This window comes from Brugia malayi, assembly GCF_000002995.4.
Source record: "Brugia malayi strain FR3 genome assembly, contig: Bm_v4_ChrX_scaffold_001, whole genome shotgun sequence".
In the NCBI taxonomy this organism is placed as follows: Eukaryota; Metazoa; Nematoda; class Chromadorea; order Rhabditida; family Onchocercidae; genus Brugia; species Brugia malayi.
This window is the reverse complement of record NW_025062479.1, coordinates 7,986,723-8,014,121: the sequence shown is the minus strand read 5'-3', so window position 1 is coordinate 8,014,121 and position 27,399 is coordinate 7,986,723. Positions and strand designations below refer to the sequence as shown.

The 27,399-nt window shown below is 31.5% G+C and overlaps 4 protein-coding genes and 1 non-coding gene across 5 annotated transcripts; 1 reads left to right on the top strand and 4 right to left on the bottom strand.

The window, feature by feature from the left end:
* Positions 1 to 902: 902 nt before the first annotated feature.
* On the bottom strand, positions 903 to 1,519 carry Bm13. Its single transcript, XR_006227887.1, has one exon. It is a non-coding gene; the product is annotated as an Unclassified non-coding RNA Bm13 (non-coding RNA).
* Positions 1,212 to 5,033, bottom strand: Bm17940 (Uncharacterized protein; the record flags this gene model as incomplete). The annotated part of the gene is made up of 4 exons (XM_043074044.1): positions 1,212 to 1,250; positions 1,336 to 1,350; positions 1,451 to 1,519; positions 4,833 to 5,033. The coding sequence occupies 4 exons, from the start codon at positions 5,031 to 5,033 to the stop codon at positions 1,212 to 1,214; spliced, it is 324 nt and encodes a 107-aa protein (XP_042929978.1).
* Positions 5,034 to 5,376: 343 nt separating this feature from the next.
* Positions 5,377 to 9,440, top strand: Bma-aap-1 (Uncharacterized protein; the record flags this gene model as incomplete). Its single annotated transcript, XM_001898916.2, has 11 exons — positions 5,377 to 5,414; positions 5,649 to 5,660; positions 5,848 to 5,947; positions 6,182 to 6,259; positions 6,747 to 6,935; positions 7,058 to 7,263; positions 7,586 to 7,657; positions 8,229 to 8,351; positions 8,558 to 8,738; positions 8,861 to 9,015; positions 9,275 to 9,440. The coding sequence occupies 11 exons, from the start codon at positions 5,377 to 5,379 to the stop codon at positions 9,438 to 9,440; spliced, it is 1,320 nt and encodes a 439-aa protein (XP_001898951.2).
* A 1,860-nt stretch (positions 9,441 to 11,300) lies between these two features.
* Positions 11,301 to 14,152, bottom strand: Bma-frpr-17 (Uncharacterized protein; the record flags this gene model as incomplete). The annotated part of the gene is made up of 5 exons (XM_043074043.1): positions 11,301 to 11,882; positions 12,142 to 12,289; positions 12,651 to 12,847; positions 13,347 to 13,573; positions 13,864 to 14,152. The coding sequence occupies 5 exons, from the start codon at positions 14,150 to 14,152 to the stop codon at positions 11,301 to 11,303; spliced, it is 1,443 nt and encodes a 480-aa protein (XP_042929977.1).
* Positions 14,153 to 23,259: 9,107 nt separating this feature from the next.
* Positions 23,260 to 24,926, bottom strand: Bma-jbts-14 (Uncharacterized protein; the record flags this gene model as incomplete). The annotated part of the gene is made up of 7 exons (XM_001898918.2): positions 23,260 to 23,436; positions 23,637 to 23,802; positions 23,926 to 24,020; positions 24,174 to 24,232; positions 24,374 to 24,520; positions 24,619 to 24,767; positions 24,892 to 24,926. The coding sequence occupies 7 exons, from the start codon at positions 24,924 to 24,926 to the stop codon at positions 23,260 to 23,262; spliced, it is 828 nt and encodes a 275-aa protein (XP_001898953.2).
* Positions 24,927 to 27,399: the final 2,473 nt, after the last annotated feature.

Below are 27,399 nucleotides of genomic sequence, written 5' to 3'. Positions count from 1 at the left end.
CATTTAACGTCAAACACTTTTATTGATTTTATTTACGCATCAAATTACAATCAATCCTGAACCCGTCAAATTTAGTCCTTTGCAGCAGTTCAAGTACAAACCCGAGTAACAATCAGTACCTACGGAGATAGCTTGATTTTCCTGGTTCGATCCTTTTCCGGTAACACATATATCACAAATTTCTGGTATTCCGATCAGTCGCAGCATCTTCGAGTTCTTAATTATCTCTTGTTTGTTATGGCATTTACGGGTCATCGTTGCATCACATAAATGCAAACATAAAATAGATGAAATAAAAAGTATGTTAAATTAAATTATAATGATAAACTTCCATCAAAAGAAATAATTCAAATAAAGTTGGTGAGGAATGGAAGATTAGACTACATAACGAACACCGAGATGTAGATAATAGGATATGGGAGAGAAACTAATTTTAATCAAATTGAAAAAAGAAATATTCGAGGAATGTGTTTAGTTAAAAAAGTAGTTATTGTGAAGTGGCAAAAGATAAAGCAGGAAGAAACATTCCGAAACAGAATCATCAAGTTTTGGAGCAAAATCGAAAATTTTTAAAAGAATCAGGAAGATACGAAAAGCTAGAATGAATGAGAAAGTTTATAGAAAAGATGGAAATAACAAGGTAGGGAAACAAGGTTTTTATAAAATAATTTGTATCCTCTTCTCATTTCATTAGGTAATTAAAATTTAATTGTGAGCTTGACTACTAAATAGACTTTTAAAACATATGATTTACACAATCGTTGCAATGGAATCATACATACTAGAAGTAGAATGGTCTGATAAAACACTACTGCATCATGACAGCTAGTGATCAGTGAAGGAACCGAAGTAATCAATACAAATAATATATACTTCTTCCGGAATTTACATGATCATAAGGGATTTAAAAACTAAATAAAAAGAGAGATTGCATTAAAAAATGATTGTTGAAAGAGATAAAACAATGTTTTGAAGAAACGGCAAACCTTAAAAATTCTTGAAAATTAAGGCAGCAGAGAAAGCTTGTATCTTTCGTTATACCTTAAGCTTCCTCCCTTCATCGACTTATTTCTTTAAACATACCAACATTTTATGAAAAAAATTGACAGCGTATAGAAAAGATACAGTAAAATTTTTGAGGCATGTAGTGAAAAATGGAAGTACAAAGTAAGGTGAACTCCACGCTTCCATGACGCCATTTATCAACTTTATTAACGCTGTATTTCTGCCAGTCGTACCTCTTCAATTGGCTGAAATTGTGATCTACAAATAGATCTATAAACAAAGAATAATTGTTTAGTTGAAACACTTTTCGCTGATGTAAACAGAGATTACCTTTCTAGTGTATGCCTTCCTTTACTATTTTAATGTACTTTTAAGTTTCGAACTCCATTTTCAGACATCACTGCAAGGAACTGCCTAATAGTTTTATGAGTATAACATGATCCACCTCCGAGATTGATTCCAGTCGACAAGTTTTCCAGGTTGTAAGGAAAGTTTTGTTAAGTGCCCCAAAATCCTGAAATTGAACTGGGGAATTCACCTTGACAAGAAATTTTAATTGATTAATCAAAGCAATGGGAAACAAAGCCAAATAGCAGTCTAAGCAACTACATAAAGAAAACGGTTTGTCAGCTCTCCATAACGTTCCATATGTTAGGACGAGGAATTATTATACCTTCGCCTACGGTTTGCACATGTAATCACTGTCCTAGCGATCGCTCTTAATTTTTGTTCTTTTGCTCTGAAGGACTGAATTAAAGCATTGCAGAGAGAACTTCTTGGGTGGTCTATATCAGTGGTAGGATGTTGCCACAGCTAAGTTGAAAATCATCATGGGTGGTCAATAAAGATGGCAAAGAAGTTCAATGAACACATCGAAGTTTGGATATGTCCTGTCAAACACTCTCTGGTTGTAGTATCAGGAAAGCTCACACTACGAGTTACATTTTACGGTTTTGTCTGTTATAATACCATACTGTCATAGTCTAAAGCACTAAATAATACCTTTTTGACAGTAAGAGGTTGGTTACACGGTATTCGTTGTATCTTCGACGTATGTATGTTTTAATCCAATATTTTTCATGTTATTTAAATTTACTGGTTTATTTCGTGCTAAAATTACTATTAGTGTTATCTGTTATGAATATTTACTGGGATTTTAGCTAAAAGGAAATGGGACAAATTGATCTGACTCCCTCATTTTCACCGGTTCCTTAATAACGTCTCCTGTTTTTGCATTGCCTGCACAATTCTGATGAAACAGTAATTACTTATTGTTCTGAAGTAGCCTATTACTAGTAGTAAGCTTCATTAAATACTTGCAACTAAAGTATTTGAACAGTAATCTAAACTGACCCATATCGTGATCAAAAATTACGCACAAACAAATAATTACATTATTTAACAAATGTCATATTTCCCCCACAGCGCTTAGGCTGAAATTACCACTTCTCATTACGAAACTTTTACCTTAATAAAAAAATAATAATAATAAACTTAATAAATTGTCATTTCAATACCCTATAAATTTTTCGTTCAGTTTTGCATGCATGAACTTGCCAGAAGGAACAGTTTTTTCTGAGACACAAACGAATGTTACTGTCCGTAACATAATAACGTGTTTAGGTTATAAATTGAGTAATTAGCTTTAATTACTCTACGGGTAACTTGACAGTAATGAACGTTGTGGAACGATCGCAGAGTAACTGTAGTCTCAAGCGGTAACATACATGAGTTGTTATAAGTTCCAAAAAATCTTATAACAAAAGCATGCCACAAAAACGAAAATCCGTAAGTGTAAGTGATTCAGCAATTTAAATTAAGTCAGAAAAATATTTTTTAAATCAGTTCCATGAAATTTTCAAATGGACTTGAAGACGAAATTTGTGTTGGCTTTTCTATGTATTCCTCTAATTAGAAGTATTAACTTGCTAAAAGATTAGAATTACAAATCTTCATAAATATATTCGTTTAAGAATTAACATGTTTTCAGTTGGATTAGAATACTTCAAATAATGAGAAAATAAAAGCAGAATAAGCTGCATTATTCTGCTTAAATTAGTGAAAGATTTTATTCAGCTGATTCCGATTTATGAATCTTCTAAGCGCAATTAGTGATAAAATTAAATCATAATACATCCAAAAATTGCAATTTAGTGGAAAGCATAAGCACCACTTTATTCAGCAAACTGGTAAATATTGTCAAGTAAATCTAAAAAGGTAAAATAATTACCTGTAAGTAAAATATATCACATAAAACAGTAGTATTAACTCAATAACAACTGGTAATAAAATAATGTCATAAGCCATCTTTGGAGATGTCTGTTTTCCTTGCATTATAATTGAATCACAAATAGACTTTTGAATCTCTCCTTACGTGATGAAAAAAAGTTGTTGATAGCTTTTAATAAAAGAAAATGAAAGGATCTGATCTCTTTTTAAAGCTAAGTATTTTTGTACGAGCAAGAATGACCTTACTTTCTCGATGTTTTTTTTTTTTTTTTTTGTATTTTTGCTATGCAAACAAACATTTTATTATTACAGTGTCAAACTTTTAGCTGCAGACATATTGCTAGCATCAGAAACTTTTTTCATCAAGACAAGTTTCAAAAATCTCATCGTAGTTTGTCGAAATATATGATAGTTCAAATTATTTCTCACGATATAAATTTACAAAATTATGCTTTAACGCGCATTGTTTTCACTTTCACAAATATTTTCTTTTATCTACATAATTGCTACAATAAATAAAAAGCAGTAAGTTTTTTATCTGTCTAGATAATCACACAATATGTGAACCTCATTGCATTCGCTTGATTTTTTTAATCGCAAATGAAGGTGCTCGAAAATTTTTATTTTACAATGTTATTGCACCTTATACGTATGAACAACTAATCTTTTACTGGAATTTTTCTCCGCTTACTTAAAGCTCTGAAGTTATATGTGCCATCATATCTTCACATTTTTTTCTGATTCTATGAAGACAAGAAGTCGAGAGGAAATAGAGAATGAATTAATGCGGAATAAAATGATGATCATATAAATGTTATATATTTGATTGCAAGTCACCGGAACAGTTATTAAACTATAAAAAACATACTGTGATCTGGTAACATCTAATAACTTTTGATTAAATGGAATAAATAAGTACAGAAAATTAGTGTCTATTAAAGTGACAGTTGAATAGATCTACTGATTAATAATCTCATCAGAAGTGTGGATGATTACAGAAAATGGTAAATGGTTGCCTCCGTTCTTTCCAGCTTTATTATAAGAATATTGTAAGCTGAACAAAACAAAATAACTGAAAAAAGTAAGTCTGAAGAATAAGTCCTCATTTTATTTCCTCACTTTCACTTGATAAGACTTTTAGCATATGGCTTATGAAACATACTGTGAAGTTTAATAAATATTATCAGTGGTTTAATTCAAGCATTTCATATAAGTCCGTTGCGCCCGTTTGCCAAATACTTTTAAGTATATCCTATGCTAACAAATAGTCTGTCTTCTAATTCTGAATTCCGCGATATCCATAATAAAAGCTGTTTAATCCTCATGCGAATGATAAGCTACGAATGAGCTCAGTACATTTTTTAGGCTGTGAAAAGATAACTAGAAAATCTGGAAATTCATAAGAATGCTGGAAAATGACGTCAAAAGAGAATAAACAAAGAATGAAAAAGAAAATGTCAAAAACCTGTGATAACTGAGAAAAACTGAGCATTATTTTGGAAGAATTGTATAGATGGAATGAATATACGAAGATTTTTCCGAACTGTTTTCAGTAATGCAAGAAACTAATGTGTGGGAATACTTCTATGATAGCATACCTGTTTTAAACTTTTTCTGGTTATTTCCACACGGTTATTATAAAAAGTCAAACTGATTGTCTGGTCTGTGATGTGATATTGACATTCCTTAAAATACAAAAGAATTAAGAAAATAGAATCTTCAGCATTGGAAAATTTATAAGCACACAACAAATGCTGTCCTTCGCCACAATTACCGATTTGTCTATGACGTCCAGTCATGCCCTTTAAATCTTATTCCAGTTTACTTTCTTACATTTATCCGTTTTTTTTACTGAAATTTGGAATCAGTATTTCTTGAAAACTATTACTATCGAGGGACAAAATCCTATTATTAGTGAAGTAAAACGCAGTTCTCGTTTCATACCAACATTGTAACAAAATTTAGCCAAATCATCTGTCAAATAATTCAATTCACTTAGTCTCAGCGTACACACTAGTCACCCAATAAAATTTAATCCACACTCAATTTCAAATGTGAATCAACGATTTTCATTGGAAGGCCACATAACATCCTGCAATGCAAGCAATTAAAAATCTCTTCAAATCAGAAGATATAGCTTGCATGTTGAGAAGTGTTGTGTGGAAGTTGGTATTTTGCAGGTAGCGCTGTTTACTGCATCCTTTTTAGAATTTGCAGTTAATTTTGCTAAGTTTCGTTACTGTATTTTGGTGCTAGGATACGTGATAATTTTTTCAATATTATCACTTTTATCATCACTTATCTATAACTGATGAAGCCTGATTCCTCATATGCAGAAAATGAATTAAGGCTTCTTTGATGCAGATTTTCAGAATCAGGTTCGGAATGAAAATACTCAAATGAATACAACTTAGTAATGCCAGGCGGTATGTTTAACTCTCATTCCAACTTTGAAATAGAATTTCAAAATATTATCAAAATTATCAAAAAGTTGTTAACATTACTGTCTGTCTGCATACTTTAAATATAGCGAAGGATGTAATTAAAATCTTAATTTCATTCAGTGTAATTTCTTGATGGTGTTTAGTGAACTTTTTGTTTTTTTGTTATCAGCGTGATGGAAAAAAAGGAAGAGGACTGCACTCATGGCCTGCAACAGCAAGAATGGTATTGGGCGAATGCTTCCAAAGAGGAAATTGCTTCAGCTATATGTGTAAGTTTTGACTTGTTACGGAAAGCTGCTTAAACTATATTTGATTTTTTTTTTTTGTGAGGTGAAATTTAAAGGCAAAAGTATTGTTAACAACTAAAGGGCAAACCTGTACGAGCAATACAGTATTTGGCTGATAGAGCTAAATACTTTACATAGTAAGTTACTGTTTACAGTCAAGTTTACAACTGCAGTTGAAAATTTCTAAAATGTCGGAAATGATGTATTGTTTTCCAGGATTGTCCAAATGGTACATTTTGTGTGCGCGATGCTTCAACTAAAGGAAACTATACTCTTACGCTTAGATATGGTGAGGTACGTACTTACATGAATTAACTATGTTTTTCAATTATTTCATTCAGCAGTTTCCTTACAGTAACTTTACAAATATTGCTCATCAGCTGCTATCTCCTTTTGGTAAATGGCTTCTGGTAGATTGCCCTTATTGTTATAAAGTGGTAGCTTGTTTATAATAATTCCATTTCTTGTTTGTTAGGGTTTAGATATTATCGCCTAGCATGGACCATGAGTTATTGCTGGTGGGTGATTGTTTTCATAAGCGATATATATTGCTTTGAAATCTATCTGTGATCATCTTATGTATGCAGTTCCAGCGTCACAGCCATGGTTATTTGTAGATTAACTTCACAAATGGAATGGGATGAGATCGTTGTGAAATTTCATCCCCTTTTTTGGAATTTTTCTTCAGCAATCATCCAGCTTTGATTTTGGAATGACTTATGAAATGCTATAATCAAATGCATGTGTTGCCAGTTTATGGGCGAAGAAAATTATGTTGTAGAGGAATCGTTTAATAAGGATTATCGTTGCTGGCGAACACTGTGGTTTTACGGAAGATATGTTAAAATTTGAGTCAGTTGTGTCATTAATTGATTACTATCGAAGGAATTCCTTGTTGGAATACAACCGACAGCTTTCTACTGAACTTCTTTATCCTCTTCGTAAACCAAATTTCCAACAGACTTCGTGGGTTAGCGTTCTCTTTTCTGAAGCTTATGAATCAAATAAAAATACTAAAGATTAAATCAAATAGATGGTGATTAATAACTTTATTGTCTTGTTGCCCAGCAAGATTAAATTTATTTTGTTCAGATTATCGATGGTTTACGCAGTGTGGAACATTTGCTCTGTCAGTTACGTGGTTTACACGCTGCTCATTTGCGCGTTATCCGGCACGATGATAAGATTACGGCAGAGCTTGATTCTTTAAAAGAAGAATTAAAAAGGAAGCGACTAGCACATGCTGCATTTACTGCTGCATACGCACTTTTCTTGAAACAAGTAGAATTGCTTGAAAGGTGATCTTTTCACAGTGTAGTTTTAGATAACGTAATGAATGAGTTTCTGTTCACATTTTCGCTGTGTTACACATTCACTGAAGTTTTTTAGCTTATATCACGTTTCGTAGTGTATATTTTATTCCAATAGTAGCAATTAGGATTTCCAGTAAAGAAACCGCTCCAAATTTTAAGGCTAATAGTAGGTATAGAAATGACTGCATTACAAATTTAAAACTTCAATTCATATAACCAAACATGTTAATTTATTAAAACGCCATCAAAATATGGGTTATTTCTCCTTTTGTATCAATCATCTAGAGCATTTTTTTTTTCCTATCAGCAATAAGCAGTTTTTATTCGATGAATCCGAAATTGCACAAGCAAACAAAAATAAGGAGGCTCAACAGAGAAGGTATGTTTGTCAAAAGAGGTTTTTATTGAGATATTCTTGGTATTATTTAGATGCATTCGTATATTAAGTGCCACCATACCATTCAAGTGAAGCGAATTTGCTCAAAAGCTTTCATTTTATCTAGTTGCTACGACATTGTCTAGACTACTGTTGACGGAGTGTTCTGCTTTTATTACGGTCATGAAGTAATGAATGAATGAAAGGCATGATGTTGATACCGTATTTGTTCGACTTTCGTTGCCGACATTAATTACTGTCGTTAGTAATTGTGCTGTTAATAATACGCATCGCTTTTGCTTAAGGCATCCATTCTCGTACTAAAAAGACAACACATTTATGTCTTAAAGTTTGCTCTGAAAATTTTATTTGTATACCACCAAAAGCTATGTGGAATTTCATATTAGTTGTGTTCAATTTCTTACATTTGGCATATGTTCATTGAATATTTCATGAATATCGTTGGGATCAGAATTAACAACTGATATTACGGGACTCAAGATATTTTTTGCTTCACGGAACAAATTCACTTCAATATGCAGTGTCCAATTTTAAAGAAGGAAATGTTTTTTAGACTGGAAAGTATACGTTATCAACAGCAGCAAATGATTGAGCAAATTGAAGCGATCGAAAAAAGAATTGGGGAAAACGAAACTCTGCATTGTGGTTTAACTCCAAGGCTTTGGAAATTCCATAAGTAGAATTTAAAATTTTCCTCTTTTAAAAAGGATCAGTAAGTGGTTGTTTATGTTTTTGAATTTGCCACGTAGTTCTTTTTCTACCCCTATGAGTTCTTAATATTATTTACTTTTTTTGTTTCAGAAACTGAAACAACAGAGAATATTCTCTATTTATACCACTAAATTGTTTAGTTATGATCAAAGAAAAAAAAAAATATTCCAGAGAATTGGATACATGTCAGTTCCGTCTCTCGCAGCTTAACGTTTCGCAGGCAGCAATAGATAAAGTGTTACAAGAAGTGTCGCTTTTGGCTGACCTGGAACAAGAACCACTGACAAGAATACTGCTTCAGTTAACACTGCGATGGCAACCTGATAGATATCTTTCGCTTGATTGTACAAAGGTACCTAACTTATTCTAAAACTTTTTATCTGCTTTCAATGAGATGTACGTGATCTCTTCTTAACTATAAATTTCAGCAGTTTTCTTTGATTTTAGAATTTAGAGTTAACCTTGGATTTTCAGGATAGTGCTTTTAAAATTATACGATCGTTGATGGACTGTAATCCTGATAATTCAAATGGAATATTTTTGATTCGCCCTAGTCAGTCCCAAGCAGGTCACTATGCACTGACTATATCAAATGAAAATCATATATTTAATTGTCTAATTGAATACAGGTGATGTTATAGTCATTTTTTTCTTCTATACAAAGAAAAAAAAAAACATGTTCTTGGTATTATGTAGGTTTTTCTAACGTCTTTTTGAAGCACTTGTTCTAGTTATCTGAGCAACATTATTGTGCACCTCGTTTATGCAGTATTAAAGGATCGGTCTTTGGCTACGAAATATAACATAATATTAGTGTAAAACTAGTGAGATTTTGGAGCGAAAGTATGTTAGTGTTTTCCGTTTAAACTTTCGAAATGTGTTTTATAGGGATTTAAAACATCCAGAATCGTCGGGATATGCATTTCTAAACACGAAATTATTTTTTACTTCTTTGGTCGACTTTGTGCGATATTACAGCCATTGTTCAATGAAGGAACACAATGCTCAGTTAGATACCAAACTCAGAATACCAGCCTTCAAGGGCACGTTGTAACTAGGAAAAGAAATTTCCATCTATTTGTGATACTTCACTTTTTATGTGCATGAACCAAATTATTGTGTTATTTGAATCAGTTTTGTATCACTCATTTCTCTTATCTTGTAGCTCATTGACGCTTATCATTTCTTGATGGAAATGTCTCCGTGTCTAGCGATTGTATGTGAAAGAGAATTGCTGTTTTTTTAAACACTGCCTCCTCTACTTTCCGCTAACAAATCTGGGTACTATCGGTAGTTCCCAGATTTGTTTTAGAATATTTTTCTCTTAACTCCAGCTTGTATTCAGGTTATTTCCCCGCTGGACAATAAGAAAAAAATTCGCTTTTATGGTCATTTTTCAGGATTGTTTGTTTTTGAAACTGTCAAACTGCATCTTTATTTGTAACAATCGCTTAGAATCTGTTTTGTGAAACGGGTCATTAAACTTTTCCACGTGGCACTTTATCACACTAAATGTATCACAGCTGGTATTGAATAATTGCATATTACTGCTAGCTCATATCTTGGCATTCAAGAGCATGTGAGCTAGTAGCAGCTCCTCTACTAAAAGCCAAAAGAAAGCTGTGACATCAGCAACTGTTCGGTCAAGTCTGCAGCATGGATTCAAATAATTCTTTTCTAGAAGTTGCAATGGAACATAAGTAGGATGTCTATTTAATGTTACTTTCAATTGGGTTAAATCAGATTGGTGTGGTAGTTGTTTTGTTCAATTAATTTGTTGTGTAATAAGCTATCGTTCGTAAGACTCCATTATTTTTTTTGAAATTGATATTGCTGTAGCTGGCGGTTGCAAAAACCCAAAGTCTGCTGTTGTCTCCGGTCGGAATTTATAAACTACGCTTCCATCCTACTTGTTTTGTGTGATCTAAGAAAGACAATGTTTAAAGTATATAGCATTCTGCATGGGTAAGTAAAAATGCATTTCGACAGCGCTGAAAGTTAATCAATAAGTCTTCCTGATTTACTCGATGGATGTTTTTTCTCTTTCATTAAATCAATATATGATCATGCAAAATGATACTCCTTTCGATGAGATCGTGAAGCGAGAAGCATAGCAAGGAATTTTTGATAAATTGCAGTGAGGTTTATGTGCACATTGCATATTACTTCTTCCCTGCATTCTGACTCGCTATGCTGAATGTAGTTATGTGATTTTAATGAGATAAATAACTGCCTTTTTGTCTTAGTTCTGTCTGAACTGTTCAATTTATTTATGTGCAAAGCAATGTTGTAAAAAACGAAACACTTAAATTACCAGTCCTTGTTTTACATCATGGAAATGTTTTCTAAATCCTCTTTGTTACACATCTTTATTTTACATTCATGGGAACGTTTTTCGCCGGTTGTCAATTTAGTTCTGTATATAAAGTTAACCAACTTTCCTCATTAACCATTATTAATTGTATATTCTTGGGTGGTTTTTGGACGCATTTTAGTGTTTTATAATTGTGTTATATCCTTTATAAATTTATGCGTTGCGCGTTGATATAATCTTAATTTGTTTGATTTAATTACCCAGGTTCGAGGCAAATAAAATATCTGGCAGTCAATACATTCCACGACAAAAGTCTCTTAGCTCAGCTTTGAACATTTCTGAACCTTGTCCTCAGTCTAAGCTGATTTTGGTTTTGGAACTTCATATATCTGCATAAAATTTGCCAATTTGTCGTGCATGAAATCTTACACTTCTGTATTGAAATAGATTGTATATCAATGAAACAAGATATGAAAACTGTTACAAAAATATTGAATTCAGGTGAGGAGATATATTTCGGTAATGATAAAGCGGGGAAAAAATACCATCATAAAAGTAGGAAACTATTCAAACTAAAAGAAACCACAATAACGGAACTGTCTATATGAGTGTTTCTAGTTGGGCTGTTTTTGGAACACGACTGATGGTTTCTTTTCTGGATAGTTGCTCAACATGTTCAGGATACTGGTGTCTTCGACAGTCATAACTAGGATGCTGATAATGTCCGTGATGATGATAATCAATCGAATTTTCACTTGCGATAACGACTGTTGTTGAATTCATTTTGCTGCTAGTATTATTACTACCACTACTATTACTAATATTACTATTACTACTCTTATTACTACCATTACTACTACTATCACTACCGTCATTGCTTTTGCTACTGTTGCCGTATTTACTGCCTATTGTCATTATTGTTTTTGCGGTTGTTTTAGAATTCGTTTGAATTGTTCTTTTTGTATTTGTTTTGAAAATATGTCGTCGAAGAGTACGACGGAATGCTAATGAAAATTTCACATAAATGACAAAGTTGCATGACGAATTAAAGACGACTAAGACATTGGATGCATCCACAACGTAGTTGATATAAGGTCCCAGTAATTCACCAAGATAAACTTCAAAAACATTTAATAGGAGTGCTGCTACATTACAAGCAATGAATAATAGTACCACTAATATCTGTAATTGAAGTTATGGTTTTAGAAAACAACTCCTGGTTGTTCTAGAGCCTAATTATCAACATATTAATTGTAATCATGGAATAGTTTTGATTTCAAATTCGTGATTTTGAAAATTATTACTCAACAATTTTTTTCAGTGCTCTAGATTTGGAAGAGTGGATTTTTCATATAAATCTGTGTGAAATTTTAGTACAGCTATATTAAATCAGTTTGTACTAACTGGTAATCTTTGTAAAGGTAACACTGATAAAACTAACCAAAGCAATGGTATCGCCAGAACTGCCATCAGCCTTCTTGATAGTAACAGTTACGCCAATAATGCATACAGTTAGAACTACTAATACAACGAGAGGACCTACGGCAAGAAATATCGAATACATATATTTGTAATAAATGAGCTTATAACTGAAAATTTGCATCCAAAATTTGCATCAATGAAATTGGACAAAATTAGTATTTCACAGTTATTTCACATTTTCACACATTAGTAGAAAATAAAATGTTTTCCCTTGAACTTTAAGAATGGGGAAGGTATATTTGAGATGTTTGAATAGTAATAAAATAGCTTAACCTAATTAAATTGTGGAGAAATTAGAAGACAACAAATTAATAGGGTCAATTTTACCGACCATTCAATAAGCATCTTTAAAGATGCAACTTTCTGGATATTCAAGTAAGGATTATCGCAATGTTTAAAGGCCAAGTATGAGATGGAGTAGATGTTGATATTTGTCATTGTAAAAATCAAAATTTTGATAATTGTTACCTCGGTAGAAACCTGAATGGATCGGGGCAAACTTCAAGTGAACGACTTTCGAAATGCGTGTGCCAACACTCCAAAACAACTGTTTCGAGACAATGCGGCACATTGTATAAAATACTGAACGTTACAATAAATAGCACCACACATTTGACGAAAAACTCCCTAGAGACAAGTTTTCGACAACTATCCGTCAAACACACCTGCAAAATATTCGAGGATGATAAATCAAGTAACATGTTAATTAAAAAATTTGTTCCATACTAGATTTAACAAGGGAACTGGCAAGGCTTGCACAGAATCTTTATTCCAGAGGTGAGAGCCCAGGAAATATAAACTTGTGCAAACCACTTCATTTATGAATTACTCTGAGGTATCGAGAGGGATGTTGAGATGGGGAAAAAAGGGTGAAGAGATGAGGTCAAGAAAAAGCAGGGTAAGAGAAGCAACACTGTAGCAGAACGCATTGTGACTCTTCTTTGCAAAAAGAAAGCAATTTGGTACAAAGAAGAGAATATAAAGATATTTATTAAATTTTTTTGAAAGTGCTCTAGACATTGAAAATATATATAACAAGTATATTATGCAATGTTTATATTTTTAAAATCTGTACTCCTAGCACAGGTGAAAATCAGCTTTGAAACTAAAGTTGTAAATGAATCTGATTGGAAACACTTGTCAGGAAATTATTAAAATTCTTACTTGAATGAAGCAATCAGCAGCGGCCACTAGTGTGAAATAAACAGAGCATGTTTGAGCAGTCATACCGGCTGGATAAATAATCGGTGAAAATGCTCCAAACATTAAAGATATATGCAACGAGTAACGCCTGATAATGTCAAAACAAAATAAAAATATTGCTGTACATATTACCGCGCAATCGCTACATCCAAGTGCACATAGGTACAAATTAGTTGATGAACGCATTTCTGAAATATTTGCCTTAAATAGCTAAATGAAGTAAGAAAAATTAGTTGAACATTTAATTTCAAGTAGATTCCAAGCTATAATGATCTCAAATTTCAAAGCAAGTTGTAGCAAAAAGTTTCCAAATTAGAGGAAAAGACCATTTCCTTCTCTGTAGCTGGTTACTCATTCATAACTTATTTCTATTGCTTCATATTTAACTTGCATTCTGATTAGTTTTGTTTAAGGAAATTAAGAAAAACCATATATGTACTGCTCTACGATAATCAATTATTTAATCGAACAATAATACCTGGTCTACAATAAATGAAAGCACTTATTCCATTACCAAGCAGACCGCAGAAACCGATTAGAGGAAGAATGAAACCAATGAGCACTAGATTATAGACAATGTAAGTTGAATCAGAAGCAAATATTTGGCACATTTCACAGTGTGGTAAACATTCTGAAAAATTTGGCCATGCAATGATGTTCTGAGAATAAAGTAATTGAAGCTGTTCAAATGTTTCGTTTGATTGTGAACAATCGATAGGAAATACTGCATCTGACTCTGGTACCAAGTAGTCTTCTACTTCATTCATTGCTCGTTATTCTGGAATGAATTAATTCTCTTCCATTATTAAGTAAAAAATATTATGGTATTTGGGAAATAATGGAACAAAAAAAAAAAAATTCAGCAAAAGGACAAACTTTCCTTGTTACGTTTATTTATCTGTGATTTCATTTATATAAGGGGAAAATATTAATTACGTTAGCAGTAATTTATCTAATTCGAAAAACTGATTACAATAAAACTGCAAAAATCAGTTATGAAAATTAAGCTCGGTTATTCATTTCTCTAAAAAAATTAGTTTGTAGTTTAAAAAAAATTTTCACCTCTTCTTTTTACACTGTAAATTAATTTTTCCATAAGTTTTATATTGTCACTGTGAGAGAAATGATTGTATTTTTCACCGTTTGAAATGCTTAAATTATAAGCTGTTAGTTCATATAGAGAAATTAGCAACCACTCTTTCGATGTGGCATTACAAACGGTAGCAATAAATTGTCGCAAATCGTGTTTTATATATATCAAATCGAGTGGTAAAGAAATCCTTTAAGAAAAAAAATTAGCACCATAAAAAAAAAACTTGAACTAAAATTTTCTCCTATTATTCTATAAGCTACATTTAGAAAAATTTTAAAGATCTTAGGAACGCTTAAACTTATAACACGTTGTTCATAAAATCTAACCATCAACAATTTTGTATTTCTTTCCAAACGTGTGGTCAGGCTCATCGGCACTTTTTGAGTCGTTCTTCCACTTGAACATGCATGCTTGAGAATATGAAATTTATGAGCTTGAACTAATGCGCAGCTTTAGTTCAAATTCTCAAATTTCGTCTTTTATTATAATAAAGAGTGTCAAAATTCGTGAAACTTTATAAGTATGACTAAGTTTTTTTTTTCATTGGAGATAAGGGAGAAGTGATAAATTTTGAACAAGATATTCAAATTACTAGTCTCAATTTAAAGAGCTTAATTTCTATGAATGAAAAAAAGATTGGTTATTACTTTTTTCAGCTTCATTTCACATAATTGTAATTTCAGTGTTTGTGGTCATTCAGTTTTGCTTAGATATTCAATCTTATAAAGATGAGTAGTGACAGAATATGAATAATTTAAGATCTACCAAAAATTTAGTTCAGCAGGTCACTGTAATTTCAGAGTGGAAGATTCGTATTATCATCAGTGCTAATGCCATCCAGTCTAGATCTTCTGTTTGGCATAACTGAAGTGCTAAGGTTTTTCTTCCTCATTTTGTCTACATCTTCTAAATATTCTTAATCCTAACAATTTCAGTTCTAACATTTACCTAGTCCAGTTAGGAATTTTGGTACTTCTTATATTAGAGATGGAAGGTTAACATCTTGAACCTTTAATGGCATTCATTGATTTTCCTCTGAGGTGGTGTGGAAATATGAGGGGTTGTAAAATGTGCATCATTGGGTGTAATCTGGAAACTGTTGAGAAATATTACTAGAAATGATATTAAGTCAGAAAATAGCAATGAATGCTAGTTGTAAAATTCGACATCCCATTTAAACAAATTAACAGAAGAATTGATAATATACTTGGGATGTGCATTGGATTATCTTGACGATTTATTGATTTATTGCAGTTTTTTCCTTAATTAGTAACTACTTCATCCAGAGCTTAACCGACCCCTTGTGGTAGAAGGAAAAGCAAAAACATTTTATTGACAAGAATGCAATCATAGTCAGGAGTTAGATTTTTGAATAATATATCTGATCTAGGAAGAATTAGATATAAAAAAAAATTTTTAGAAAATTTCATGAAACATTTTGTTATTATAAGCGGCAATAGCTTTTACTTGCAATTGAAGTCACATTATTGAATATAAAAAATGTTATTTATCATTAACAGCCTATAATTGCTCAAATAATTTCCTTTAATTTTCAAGTAGATGTGTATGTAAAGCATTCCTCTTATGAATTTCACTATCGGTATATTTAAAAAGTCGATTTTAATTTCCACTTTATTTTGTCATGTGTCTATACTGCTAAAATAAAGCGCCTAACAAAGAATGTATCACTTAAAGAAAAGGTTAGAAAGCTATAATTTAGGTTTAAGTCATATTAAAATTTTGGAAAAACTCTCCATATTGGTAGCTATGTTTACCAGAATTAAAAAAAAAAAAAAAAACAGAAAACAGAAATTAAAGACAAAATAAAAAATTAGTTATTCTTAGTTTAACTGCATTCTACAATGTAAATTTTTTAAAACGAGGTTAACATGGGGATTGATGCCTAATATTGCTCAAAGATAATTTGCCTTTTCTAATTTACGTTAAGCTAATTTTAAGTTTTATGAAAAGTCAAAATTTCTCAAGAATGTTAGTGGAATAGCACAATCCTTAATTATCTGAAAACGAATTTGTCATATATTTTTGTGGAACATTGTGTCCTTCTAAGCTGTAGTTGTAATTCTTGTAAGCAAACGAAGCGAAATCTATCAAGTCTTTGCAAAAAAAAAAAAAAACAATGAAACAAAAGTACATATGGAGAAATGGGAAAGATGTGGAAGATTTAGTGGAAAGTAAACAAGAAAATGATAAGCTTCAGTTAACTGACTGCAGAATCCAATAATTCATTACTAGTTCATTATTTTGATAAATGAATTGGCGTGTGATAACATCAGTATGGTTCCCTGTTAAAGACGTATGATATTCCGGAAGTCATATATATATATATATATTTTCATTTTTTATCAGTCCTAGTAAGGAATCTGTTAATTTTACCCATAAAAAAAATAATTTAAAAAAAGAGCAAGTATCAATAAGTTTTGTATTCCTGCAATAGTGGGTAGCTTGTCAGTAACTTTAATTAGATATAATCAAGAAGTATCCCACTTTAATTTAATGAGAAAATGTGGTACTAATACAACCAATTTGGGATCACTGTAAAATTATGTAGAAGTAAAACCGGTGCCCATTACAATGTGAAGCATCGATTTTCATAAACAGTTTTTACATCGGAATTTACGATTCTATGCACAATCAAAACATTTTGGATGGAAATAGAAACTAAAAAATCTGGAATATTTCAGTTACATCATTGACAGCCTTAATTTTCAGAGAGCCTATTATAACTTTTTCCTTAATTATTAATTATTACAGATTCATTAAATTAAATAATGCGCATTTCGAATTGATAGAATTCCAGAAAGTTTCTGGAAAAATGCAATTTGAAAGTCAAGGAATGAATCGGCAAATCTTATTCCTCTAAAGCTAATGAAATTGATAGAATTCTAAAAACAGAAATTGGTTTGTGGTTGGACAACTACAACATGCTCATTAATAAAGAATTTTGGCCACAAGTAATCTGAAAAGTTTCTTAACATTATTTGATAATGCATGCTTATATTCGAATTCATCCAGGTTGTCCAAGTTTAGACTACAACCCTTCGCGTGCCTCACTTCTATGATAGTTTCATGTTCATATACAACATTCGTGATTGATGAACAAAACGTGACCTTATTGCTGTCAAATAAAGTGAAGACTTTGATTTATAAGTTTCAGTCACTCATTTAAAAAGTATAGGCTCCGTTCGTTTCCTGCATTACTTTACACTGATTAGCGTTTTACTCAGATTTTGTTTTTTGCGTAATATCCTATTGCTAATGAAGTGCGATTGAAAGAACAAAGTAAAAGTTTTTGGTAAGCAAAAGATTTTACTTAAAGGGGAGAAATTCAATTAATTTCATAAATAAATTTTTCCAAAATCATTTTTCTTTGGCTTGTTTCGAAAAAGATTAAGGAAAAGACTGCACTTAAAGCATTCTTATTTCTCATCAGTCAGTCTATGAGCACACAGAAGTTTCTCTATTATTCTCACCAGAGAGGGACGAAAATTGCGCACGACATTTAAATTGGTGTTAACAATGGGCAAACCATAGAATGAATTTAAGATAGAATTTTTTGGCAATAAGTTATATAACAATAATTTTTTTGAGAATAAGTTTTGCTATGACTGGTCATTTTCAAGGAACGATTAAGTGTATTGCTTCGAAAAACATTTTGATTAGGAATCATGAAATAATTTCAGATATAATATAAACAAAAAAGAAAAAAAAAAGGAATTAGTTTACTAACGAAATAATAGCCTTAGTTATTACTAAAGTCTACTGTCGCTATAGTTTGAAAATCGCTTTTTTCACAAACATACAACAACGGCTAGCATAGATATCGAATTATCTTAGCTCTTCCTTATAAAAAACATAAATTAAAGTTTCAGATTACTAGAAATAGTTGATTTTTTTGAAATCATAACTTTTTTTTACAAAATGCGGCATAATGAAATGAATTGTGAGCCGTTAGGGCTGAATTTTAGTTCTGAATAGTGTTGGCGTGGTCACACTCTAGCAAATATGTATATCTTTCACAACTAAGATATTACTCGACTCTAAAACATTAGGTAATTTTAAGTCTTTTCCTCTTTTTTTTTTTGATTTTTTAATTTGCAACTCATCAAAAGTTCCAGAATTATGTTTTTATTGCTCCATAGATAATTTCAGAACTTTTAAGTATCTCAAAGCAAGTCAATATATTCCACTATGAAGTGAGTGATGGAAAAAATTAAATAAAAAATATGATATCAACTTTGTTTCAATATTGCAATGAAATTTTTAATAACCGTGTTGCTGACGTTCTATTTTGTTAACCTCACATCAAATACTTTTAAAATACCTAATTGGATTTTATAAAGATTTCAACCCCAGCAAATTTTTTCCAAAGGTTTGAATAGAGGAAACTTTTTCTGGCTACCATATGGTAACAGAACGCAGTTTTAGCTTTCCTACTTGAGTTGAAGTAGAAAAAAGGACTATAAAGAAATAAGTTTATCAATAAAAAATGAAATTTAAAAAATTTTCGACTTCTAATGACAAAAGATTAATTGCAAATCTTTGGAAAAGTTTCCAATAAATTCTGAAATTATCACATTTCCTGTAATATTTTTTACTACTATTATTTGACATTTTCTTATAAGATTCATTCGGAAGAAAATGAAACGAACGGTTAAGATTTCAAACCTTCATTGAAGATATCATTTAAGTGACATTGTCTTCAATAATTATCTGTTCACTGTAAATTTGGGATTTGATAATTAGCTAAATACGAAATTGCTATCCAGCTCGCTTGTCAAGAATTTCTTAACATAATAACACTCAAGTGACGACCATATGAGTTTAACTCAATGTGATGTTTAGGAATATCTTCCTCATTAATGCTGAAATTTCGTAAACGACTCTGCTACACAATTAATATTTTTCTTTAAGCAAAAGACATAGAAAAATTTTAGATGTAATGGCTCAATGCTGAATTTCATTATAAGGCAAATGCTGTGATTGAGAGTCCTGCGAAAATTAGGCTTATTTGATGTGAAGTGCTGTGATAGTAAAACATTATCGACAAGAGCCAACTATAGCATTATGGCTTGGAAAAATTGATGTAAATTTCCATTCTATTTTCTTTATATTTTATCATCCCAAATGTTATAAAGATGACTTTATAGTTATACTGATCCAACTCAAAAAGTGCCAATACCCATGGAAAAACATTTATTTGTATAGTGCCTAACTTTAAGCTTCCATATCTTAAAAAGTGCATGATTTCTCATTCTTCATATTTTCTTTCTTCAAATTGTATTGGTTTCATTCATTTTGAAAGGTGGGGAAAAACTTTTGTTAAGTTGGCAATGAATATGAAGCATTGGAAAGTGTTTAAATACAAAGTTATGAATGATGAACAATTGTATGCAGAAATTTTCATACGTATGAGATAATTATCTTTTTTAGAACATTTTATCACCTGTAATATTAATTTATATACTAACAGTTGATGATGAAAAAAGGATCCCGAAGTTTTCGGCTGAAATTTCTACTTTTTTCACATCACCGGAAATAGCACTTTTATTTTCTAGTTTTTTTGTTTAAAGTATTCTAACAGTCATATTATATGTAAATTTTTGAATCATTAGACAAATAACTATATCAGAAATAAAAAATGAAACCTGTTAAAACCAATAGCTTACTCGATATTCAAAACATTAGATAATGGATAGAAAAAAGCTGTTTGATTTCATAATTTCAGCCATATATTTTGTAAAAGCGCATCCATCAGCTGTGTAAAAGTCGTGAAACCCGAAATAAGTCTCGCTAACCTCGAAATAACTTACAAAAGATATTAAATAAAATTGAATTAACTCATAATACTAAAATTTTTCCTAATTGAACATTCTTTAAAGAAATATAAAACTGTTCCAAATTGCATCTCATCTAAGCAATCATTATTCCAAACTCTCCTCATTGTAGCTAAGCTTCTTCTGTTTGTCTAGGAATTTTCAACAGTTAGCAAAGGGCATGTGTATTGCTTGATATGTTAAAAATTACTCCTTTGTTCCAAGCCAAATTTGCTTGTAATGTTGAGATATTGTAAAAGTTTTCTAATCTAATAATCATTCTTATGAGCAACTGACAATACTAAAACCCATCTCTTACTATATAAAGAGTAAAAATCATTCGATAGCTCTTTATTCAGTGTAATCATGTATCTTTTACAAATCAATGCCTACTATACAAAGATTGAAGTCCTTTGTCTTATTGAATTTTTTGTACCAGCAAGTTATGGTTCGGCTACTCTTCCTCACTCATAGTTCATTTAATTTTTCTATGTTCCTCATCGACTTATTCATCTCCTTCATCTTATTCGTTGAACTCTAAGAAATTATCAGTGCACTGTTGCTATAGATTAATATCTATACATTGTGGTTGTTAACAAATAAAGTCGTTACAACAGACCTATCATTCAACGCATTCGTCTGTACCAACTACAATAACAAACAAGGAAGGCAAAACTTCAATTCAACTCTAAGCTACAAGAGTAAGAAGCCCCAAGTCTCACAACAGAAGTTGCGACGTATGCAAGGATGTATGCTTACGCGGGTTTTTACTATATAAAAGTCCAAATAATTTAGAACTGATAAAAATAAAGGAAATAAATACGTAAACTGAAAGTGATGATTTCTATATAACTAGATAAAATTAGTTTTTGTTTTCAATTAGGCAAAATAGAAAAGCTAGTATTAATCTTCGACAACAACAGAGCGAAATGTCATCACACCACCAAGAAAAGCATAAAAACAGGGAAAGAGCGAAAACGAAGTTTGATCTAAACAGTTGGTAAATCATGAATATTCTTCATCAGTGAAGTTAAGAACTTCGTCTATCAAATTATTACATTCGTAGTTAAATCACATAAGAAATTGTAATATTTATCAGCTATCCACCATGGTCTCATGTGGAGTGATTATCAGTTCCGTTATGTTGATATGTTACTCTACTGATATCAATGATTGTTCCAATTAAATCAGTTGATATGAAAAAAACAAGTTAAAAGTTTGAATACAACTCGCTTACTGATGAAGGAATCATTTAAATTTTCCTTTTTCTATAATTTAGTTGAACCTAGCTTTTTAATTCTTATACACAATAAACTTGATTATCGCACTGATGTATTATATGCGAACTGTTATTAAACACTAAAAGTGATGTGGTTAAATCAACAGTTTCCACTTGTTTACTTGCTGCACTCTTACCAGAACTTTTTGTTAGATAAAAGCAGCCAATTTTTCGCAATAAAAATATGTTACTAGAATTGTAAATAAATGAATTAGTTGAATTTAGCGTCCTTATTCAAATGCCATATTAAAATTGCTAACCATGAAATGACCCGATTTGTTTTTCTGTACAAAATTTTTATTAAAGATTATGAAAAGGAAATAATATACTTTATTTTCATTTCATTAACACAAGATGTAGAAATGATGGATAACTCAAATTTGTCATTTTAAAAAGAGGAAACAAACTCGAATTCCATAAATGATTGTATTTCCTGTCATGATCAACAGTACCGAACATAACAAACAGTGAAAGCAATTTCATTTTAATCTTGCAAAGCGAAATTATTAGTACAAAAAATACCATAACAATTATGGATGTAAGAAGAAATTGTTAGTGAAAATCCTGCGGAAATTGATGGAAAATGACAGAAACGTGAATTGAAAAGAGAATCATTTTATCCCTCATAACTGCCTTTCCCCTCCCAAAAAAAATGCAGATGTAAACTATAATTTTCTTCTCAAAAAATTGGCACTTTTTTTTTTTCTATCGATAACCAAAATGAAGATGGAGGAAAAGCATCAAATTCTAACTGAGAAAGGATGAGAAGTGAAATAGAAAAAAGAGGACGGAGCATGAAACCAGAGAAATAATGGAATCCAATTTTAATGGTTTTTCAGTAAAACTTTAATGAATTTTGTGTGACGATGATTCAAATCATAGGCATTCTAATTTCTTGGAATACTTGAGTTGAAAACCTATTCAAAGTTTTTAAAAAATTTGACAGCAAGAACATTAAGAGTTTCTATTAATCTCAATTTCCTCTTTCGACTGGTAAAAAATTAATGAAGTTGCTGTTTACAATTTAATGTAGTCAACGTAGAATTTCACTTTATTGGCTGGTTAGAACCCAATTAATTGACTGACTTAGTGGCTATGGTGACAGAAAACCGCAAGAAATTGTCGGTTAATTACTTATGTTTTGTGTTGATAGAGATGATTGATCTTTCAGCTTGTTTAAATTAAACAATTTTAAGAAGAATAAGAATTTTCGTCGAAAAGTATGAAATAAAGAAGTAATTAACATTGAGGGTACAGCGAAAATAGAAATACATAATGCTTTTGAGTAATGCTAATCAAAATTTGATTTCTTTTCCATTCAGTTTACAAAAAAAATATGAGGTCTACTTTTATTTGGAAATTGCTTCAGCGTATTCGTGAATCTTATAGTTCCGCTAAAGTGAAATAATGTAGCAAATTTTTTGCTTAGGTTTGATGGTTTCTATCTGACCGCCGTCTGTAATCCGAAATAGGTTCATGCATTACTTCAGTTATCTCCCAAGCATTTCGTCCATTTTACGGCATTTCGCAGTTCCCATTAATTGATTGATTCCTGAAAACGAATAAAAATAATTTTGAAATTAGGAGACTACTTTTAAGCAAATGTTTTCGAGGTGATAGTGAAAAGTTTTAAACTGTTCCTGAGATATATCTCTATCTGTTGACTTCTTAAATTTTTGAAAAAAAATCAGAAATGTTGGGTTGCCAAACCGGATTACGAAGTTGCCTTAATAAGATATTGCTGTTTGGTGAAAGAGCCAGAAAAAGCCAGCTTAATAATCCAGCTAATGCACGGACACTGCTTAATAAACGCCAAGTAACCAATGGGTCCATCACCACAATATCCTGCAGTGTTAATCAACTTACTATTGTGAATCAATCAAATCTTTCGTAATAAGAAATTAATATCATCCATTCTGAGCAGATATTTAGACTGCGAATCTTTTTCATTTTAAAAGTTAAAGAAAATTTCTAGCATTTCATTAACAACACCAAAATTCTGAAGGATGAAAGAAAAAGAAACTGCAAGAACTGCAGACGCAAACCTGAATTCTTTCTTGTTCTTTTATTGGCGCTGCAAACCAGTCGTCATATAACGTTAATATCAGTGTAGCTACTGTACCAATTAAACATAACAATATGTCTAAACCACCACTCTGGAAACTCAACCCACGTTTCAAGCCATCTATTAAACCAGAACTAATTTCAAGCCTAAAAATAAGATATCTCTTTTCCAAAAGTAGGTTGGTGATGTTGTTAGGAATACTTAATTCTCGAACTGATTTTGCTGAATAAACAAACAATTGAGGATTACAAGACAAAATGATGAAATACCTGTCAAGCGCTGCAATAGTGCTAATCACAAAGCATGCGTAAAAGGTAGCTTGGACTGCCATCGCTAACCATGTGTAACTTTTATGAAGTATATCCTGAGAAAACAATGACAAAAATTTGGTTAATTAAATAATTATGCACTTAATTCAATCCATATAACATTTTCTATTTAAAAATACATTGTTAAGAAATTAAAGGATTAAATGGCACCATAGAGGGAGAGAAACAAATTCATAATGAAAATTTACAATATCGGCAAAAGCAAAAGCAAAAATAGCATGTGAAGTGCCGAATCCAGACAAAAATCCTGAAAGTAAAAAATTCGTGGCGGTAAAATGAAACAAGCTTAAGACTTGGCTTAAAATGCTTTAATTGTGTTTGGGAATTGGTTTAAAATAATAAAAGTTTAATTCAAAAAAACCTGAATATAATTAAACATTATATTTACCTTGCATGATGAGTGTTATATTATGGAAGGCAGTCTGAATTGTCAATGCAGCCTGAATACTCTCTGATGGAGTAACAGTCAGCAAATCATCTGTTCGCGCTTCTAACATCTTTTCATATTGTTTTCGATCCGTTCGACGGAAACTTCCTGGAAAGAATAAATTTGCCGAAATATTATTATCAGCGTATCGATCAATTTAAATCGAGAATTTAGAGCACCAGTAAACGAATAAATAAATAACCAACTATCATGCTGAACGAATACATCGTACACTGGTTGGCTCAGAATCACTGCCATTGTAGCACTTTTGCTTACTTGTTCATCGCAATTTTTTTGATTTTCTTCAGCTCTGCTTACTCGACCGTAATAGTCCCCAAAGCTCTGCGATGTAACGCTAAAATATTATTTAATTAACTCATCTGTTAATTTACAGGTTCCATTTCTTAATCTAATTCTATGAAAGACGAATGTACATTTCCATTGAGATATAACTTTCCATACTTATCTTCTTTTCATACCTAGTGTCATATTGCTTACTGTGGTGATTCAACATCACTTAACGTCGACGACCGATTTAACACTTGGGCGGCAAATTATAAAATCAGCGATATGATTTCACTGAAAATCAGTAAAACTAGAAACCAACACTTGGACTCTTTAAAATTCAAATGCATACATATGTAGCTATGACGACAATGACAACCTCCAATTTTCAAACAGAACTGACTTAGGATTTGCTCTTTTGTTCTCTTATAATTATTAAACAAGCTCGAACTATATATATGAAATCATAATAGTTAGTGTTACACCACACCGCAAGCTATCACAGCTCTTTTAACTACACAGAATGCACAAGCATTGCTAGATAGGGCACTCTTGTTACCCTAGCAACCTCAGTATGTTCCAAGTCTTTGTAAGGCTTTTTTTATTCTTTTCCCGTTTTCCATTTTGTTAAAAATGCTTTTTGTGTGCTCAGTTACAATCTGAAATAAAATAATCAACAGGTTTAATAGACGTAAGCATCACAAAATGAAAAATTAGCTCTCAAATTCGTGAAGATTCAAAATCAGACTGAAAAAGCACTAAGAAATTCTTGACTCACGTTCTTACTCTACGGGAAAGTCATCTTTCATGACCGCCTAATTGTTTACTCGACTTAAATGAATACAGTAGTTAATGCCAAATTCTATCCAATAAATGCTAAAAGTGTAATCTTGCAAGAAGATAGTTACGATCTTAAGTTAAGGAAAACCACAACTGTTTTGGCGAAATCTTGTAAATCAATTGTTATTTTTTTTTTTTTTTTTTGCAAAAACTAATACTCATGATCAAAGCTTATCCTCTAAAAACAAAACCTCTCAATTTTAAGTTTTACGATAAAGTTATGCTGTTGCAATTATTGTTACGAACATTTGCCTTATTGCACCGGATTTGTTTACTTTTTATTTTGAAGACCTTAAATTTTGGTCTAATAAGTCTTCCTATAAGTTTCTTCAATTCATTCTTTTTTAAAATGTCCATGCTCCAGGACTATTTAATTGATGTATACACTGCTACATTCCCACCCAAGACAAACTACTCATTACACCGAGAAAAATGAAACCATTACGAAAACTGGATAATGGAATTTTTTGAAGTTCTATAAAATAGTGAGCCCTATTTGTGACTTGTTACTGCTTATTGTAGACGGATGGGTTATTTCGACTATTTGTTATTTCGCTTGATTAAACACTTCGAGACACTAAAATTTATTCGCTACGAATTTGATATGTTATCATAATATATGGAAACTGAAAGGTTAAGACAATTGATTTTGGAAGTGAATCTTTTTTTGTTTTTGGTAACAATAAAAACAACTAGGCTTTTATTGTCAACAAACATGTGATTATTTCCAGGTCTAGAAAAGGTAGTGTATTAAATGGATATCAAATACCATAAGAATTTAAACATTTAAGTAGTGAAATTTCATGTTTTCTAACTGAATTGGTAAATTAAATGCTTCATGGAAAGTTTTCCAATGAAACTTTCTCTAATTTACAATTTGGAGTCGATAAATTCTAAACACAACTGATTCGACGACAACTTTCTGCCAATGTAATTTATTTAAAATGAAAAATTCCCATCTAAGGCAGAATCATATTCCGGATTCTGAGTAGGACCACTTCACACCTATTAATTTTTTCCCGGATAACTGGGCTCTAAAAATTAATCTCGTATTGTATAGTCATAAAATCTTTTCCTGGGTTTTGATCTCTCTGGTATTTAACTACTCTTGCTCTTTTACTGGCCCAAGTGCAAATCTTCCCTAAAACAACTTAGAGCGAAAGAGAATATAAGAGATACTGTTAATATCAGGAGATAATTTGCTCATGTTAGCTCTTCTTGTTATTTGTGATTACTGGCTGCCTCAGTTTTCAAACGATTTTGTTAGCTCTTTCCTGGACCATTTCAACTCTACTCATATTTTTTAGTACGCATTAATCTAGCGTCTATGCGGAACTAAAGCACAATTTCTATCTGTTGAGTAAGAATTTCTGATTTTTTGATTGGTTTGTTCTTCGTTAGCAGCTTATCAACATCCACTTTTGATCAGCGATCTTAACACAAACTTTTAACTTGCTCTGTCGTTTGAAAAATATGTTTATATCATTAAAAAGTACAACAAGATATTCATCCAACGAAGATTTATACTCTTTTCAATATAAATCTTTTTCAGTAATAATGAGATTGCTCTCATTCGTTTAAGCATAGAAATATGTAGGCTACAAAAAGTTTGGACATAATGCAGCTAGAAGTCTGGGAAATGTAATTCAAGAACAAATGAATGAATCGTTTCCGGAATGATTAGAATTTTAGGAATGGCACAAAAAATAGATGGTGAACAATCCTTGTTTTCATTGTATAGTTGAATGAGTTAAAAATAGATATCAAGAGTTAGTTTAAGAGAAGAGGATCGTTTAGAAAAGAGATATCTGATTAGATCAGTTGCAATAACGGCTTTTGAAGAATTTTCCAAATCCCGTCTT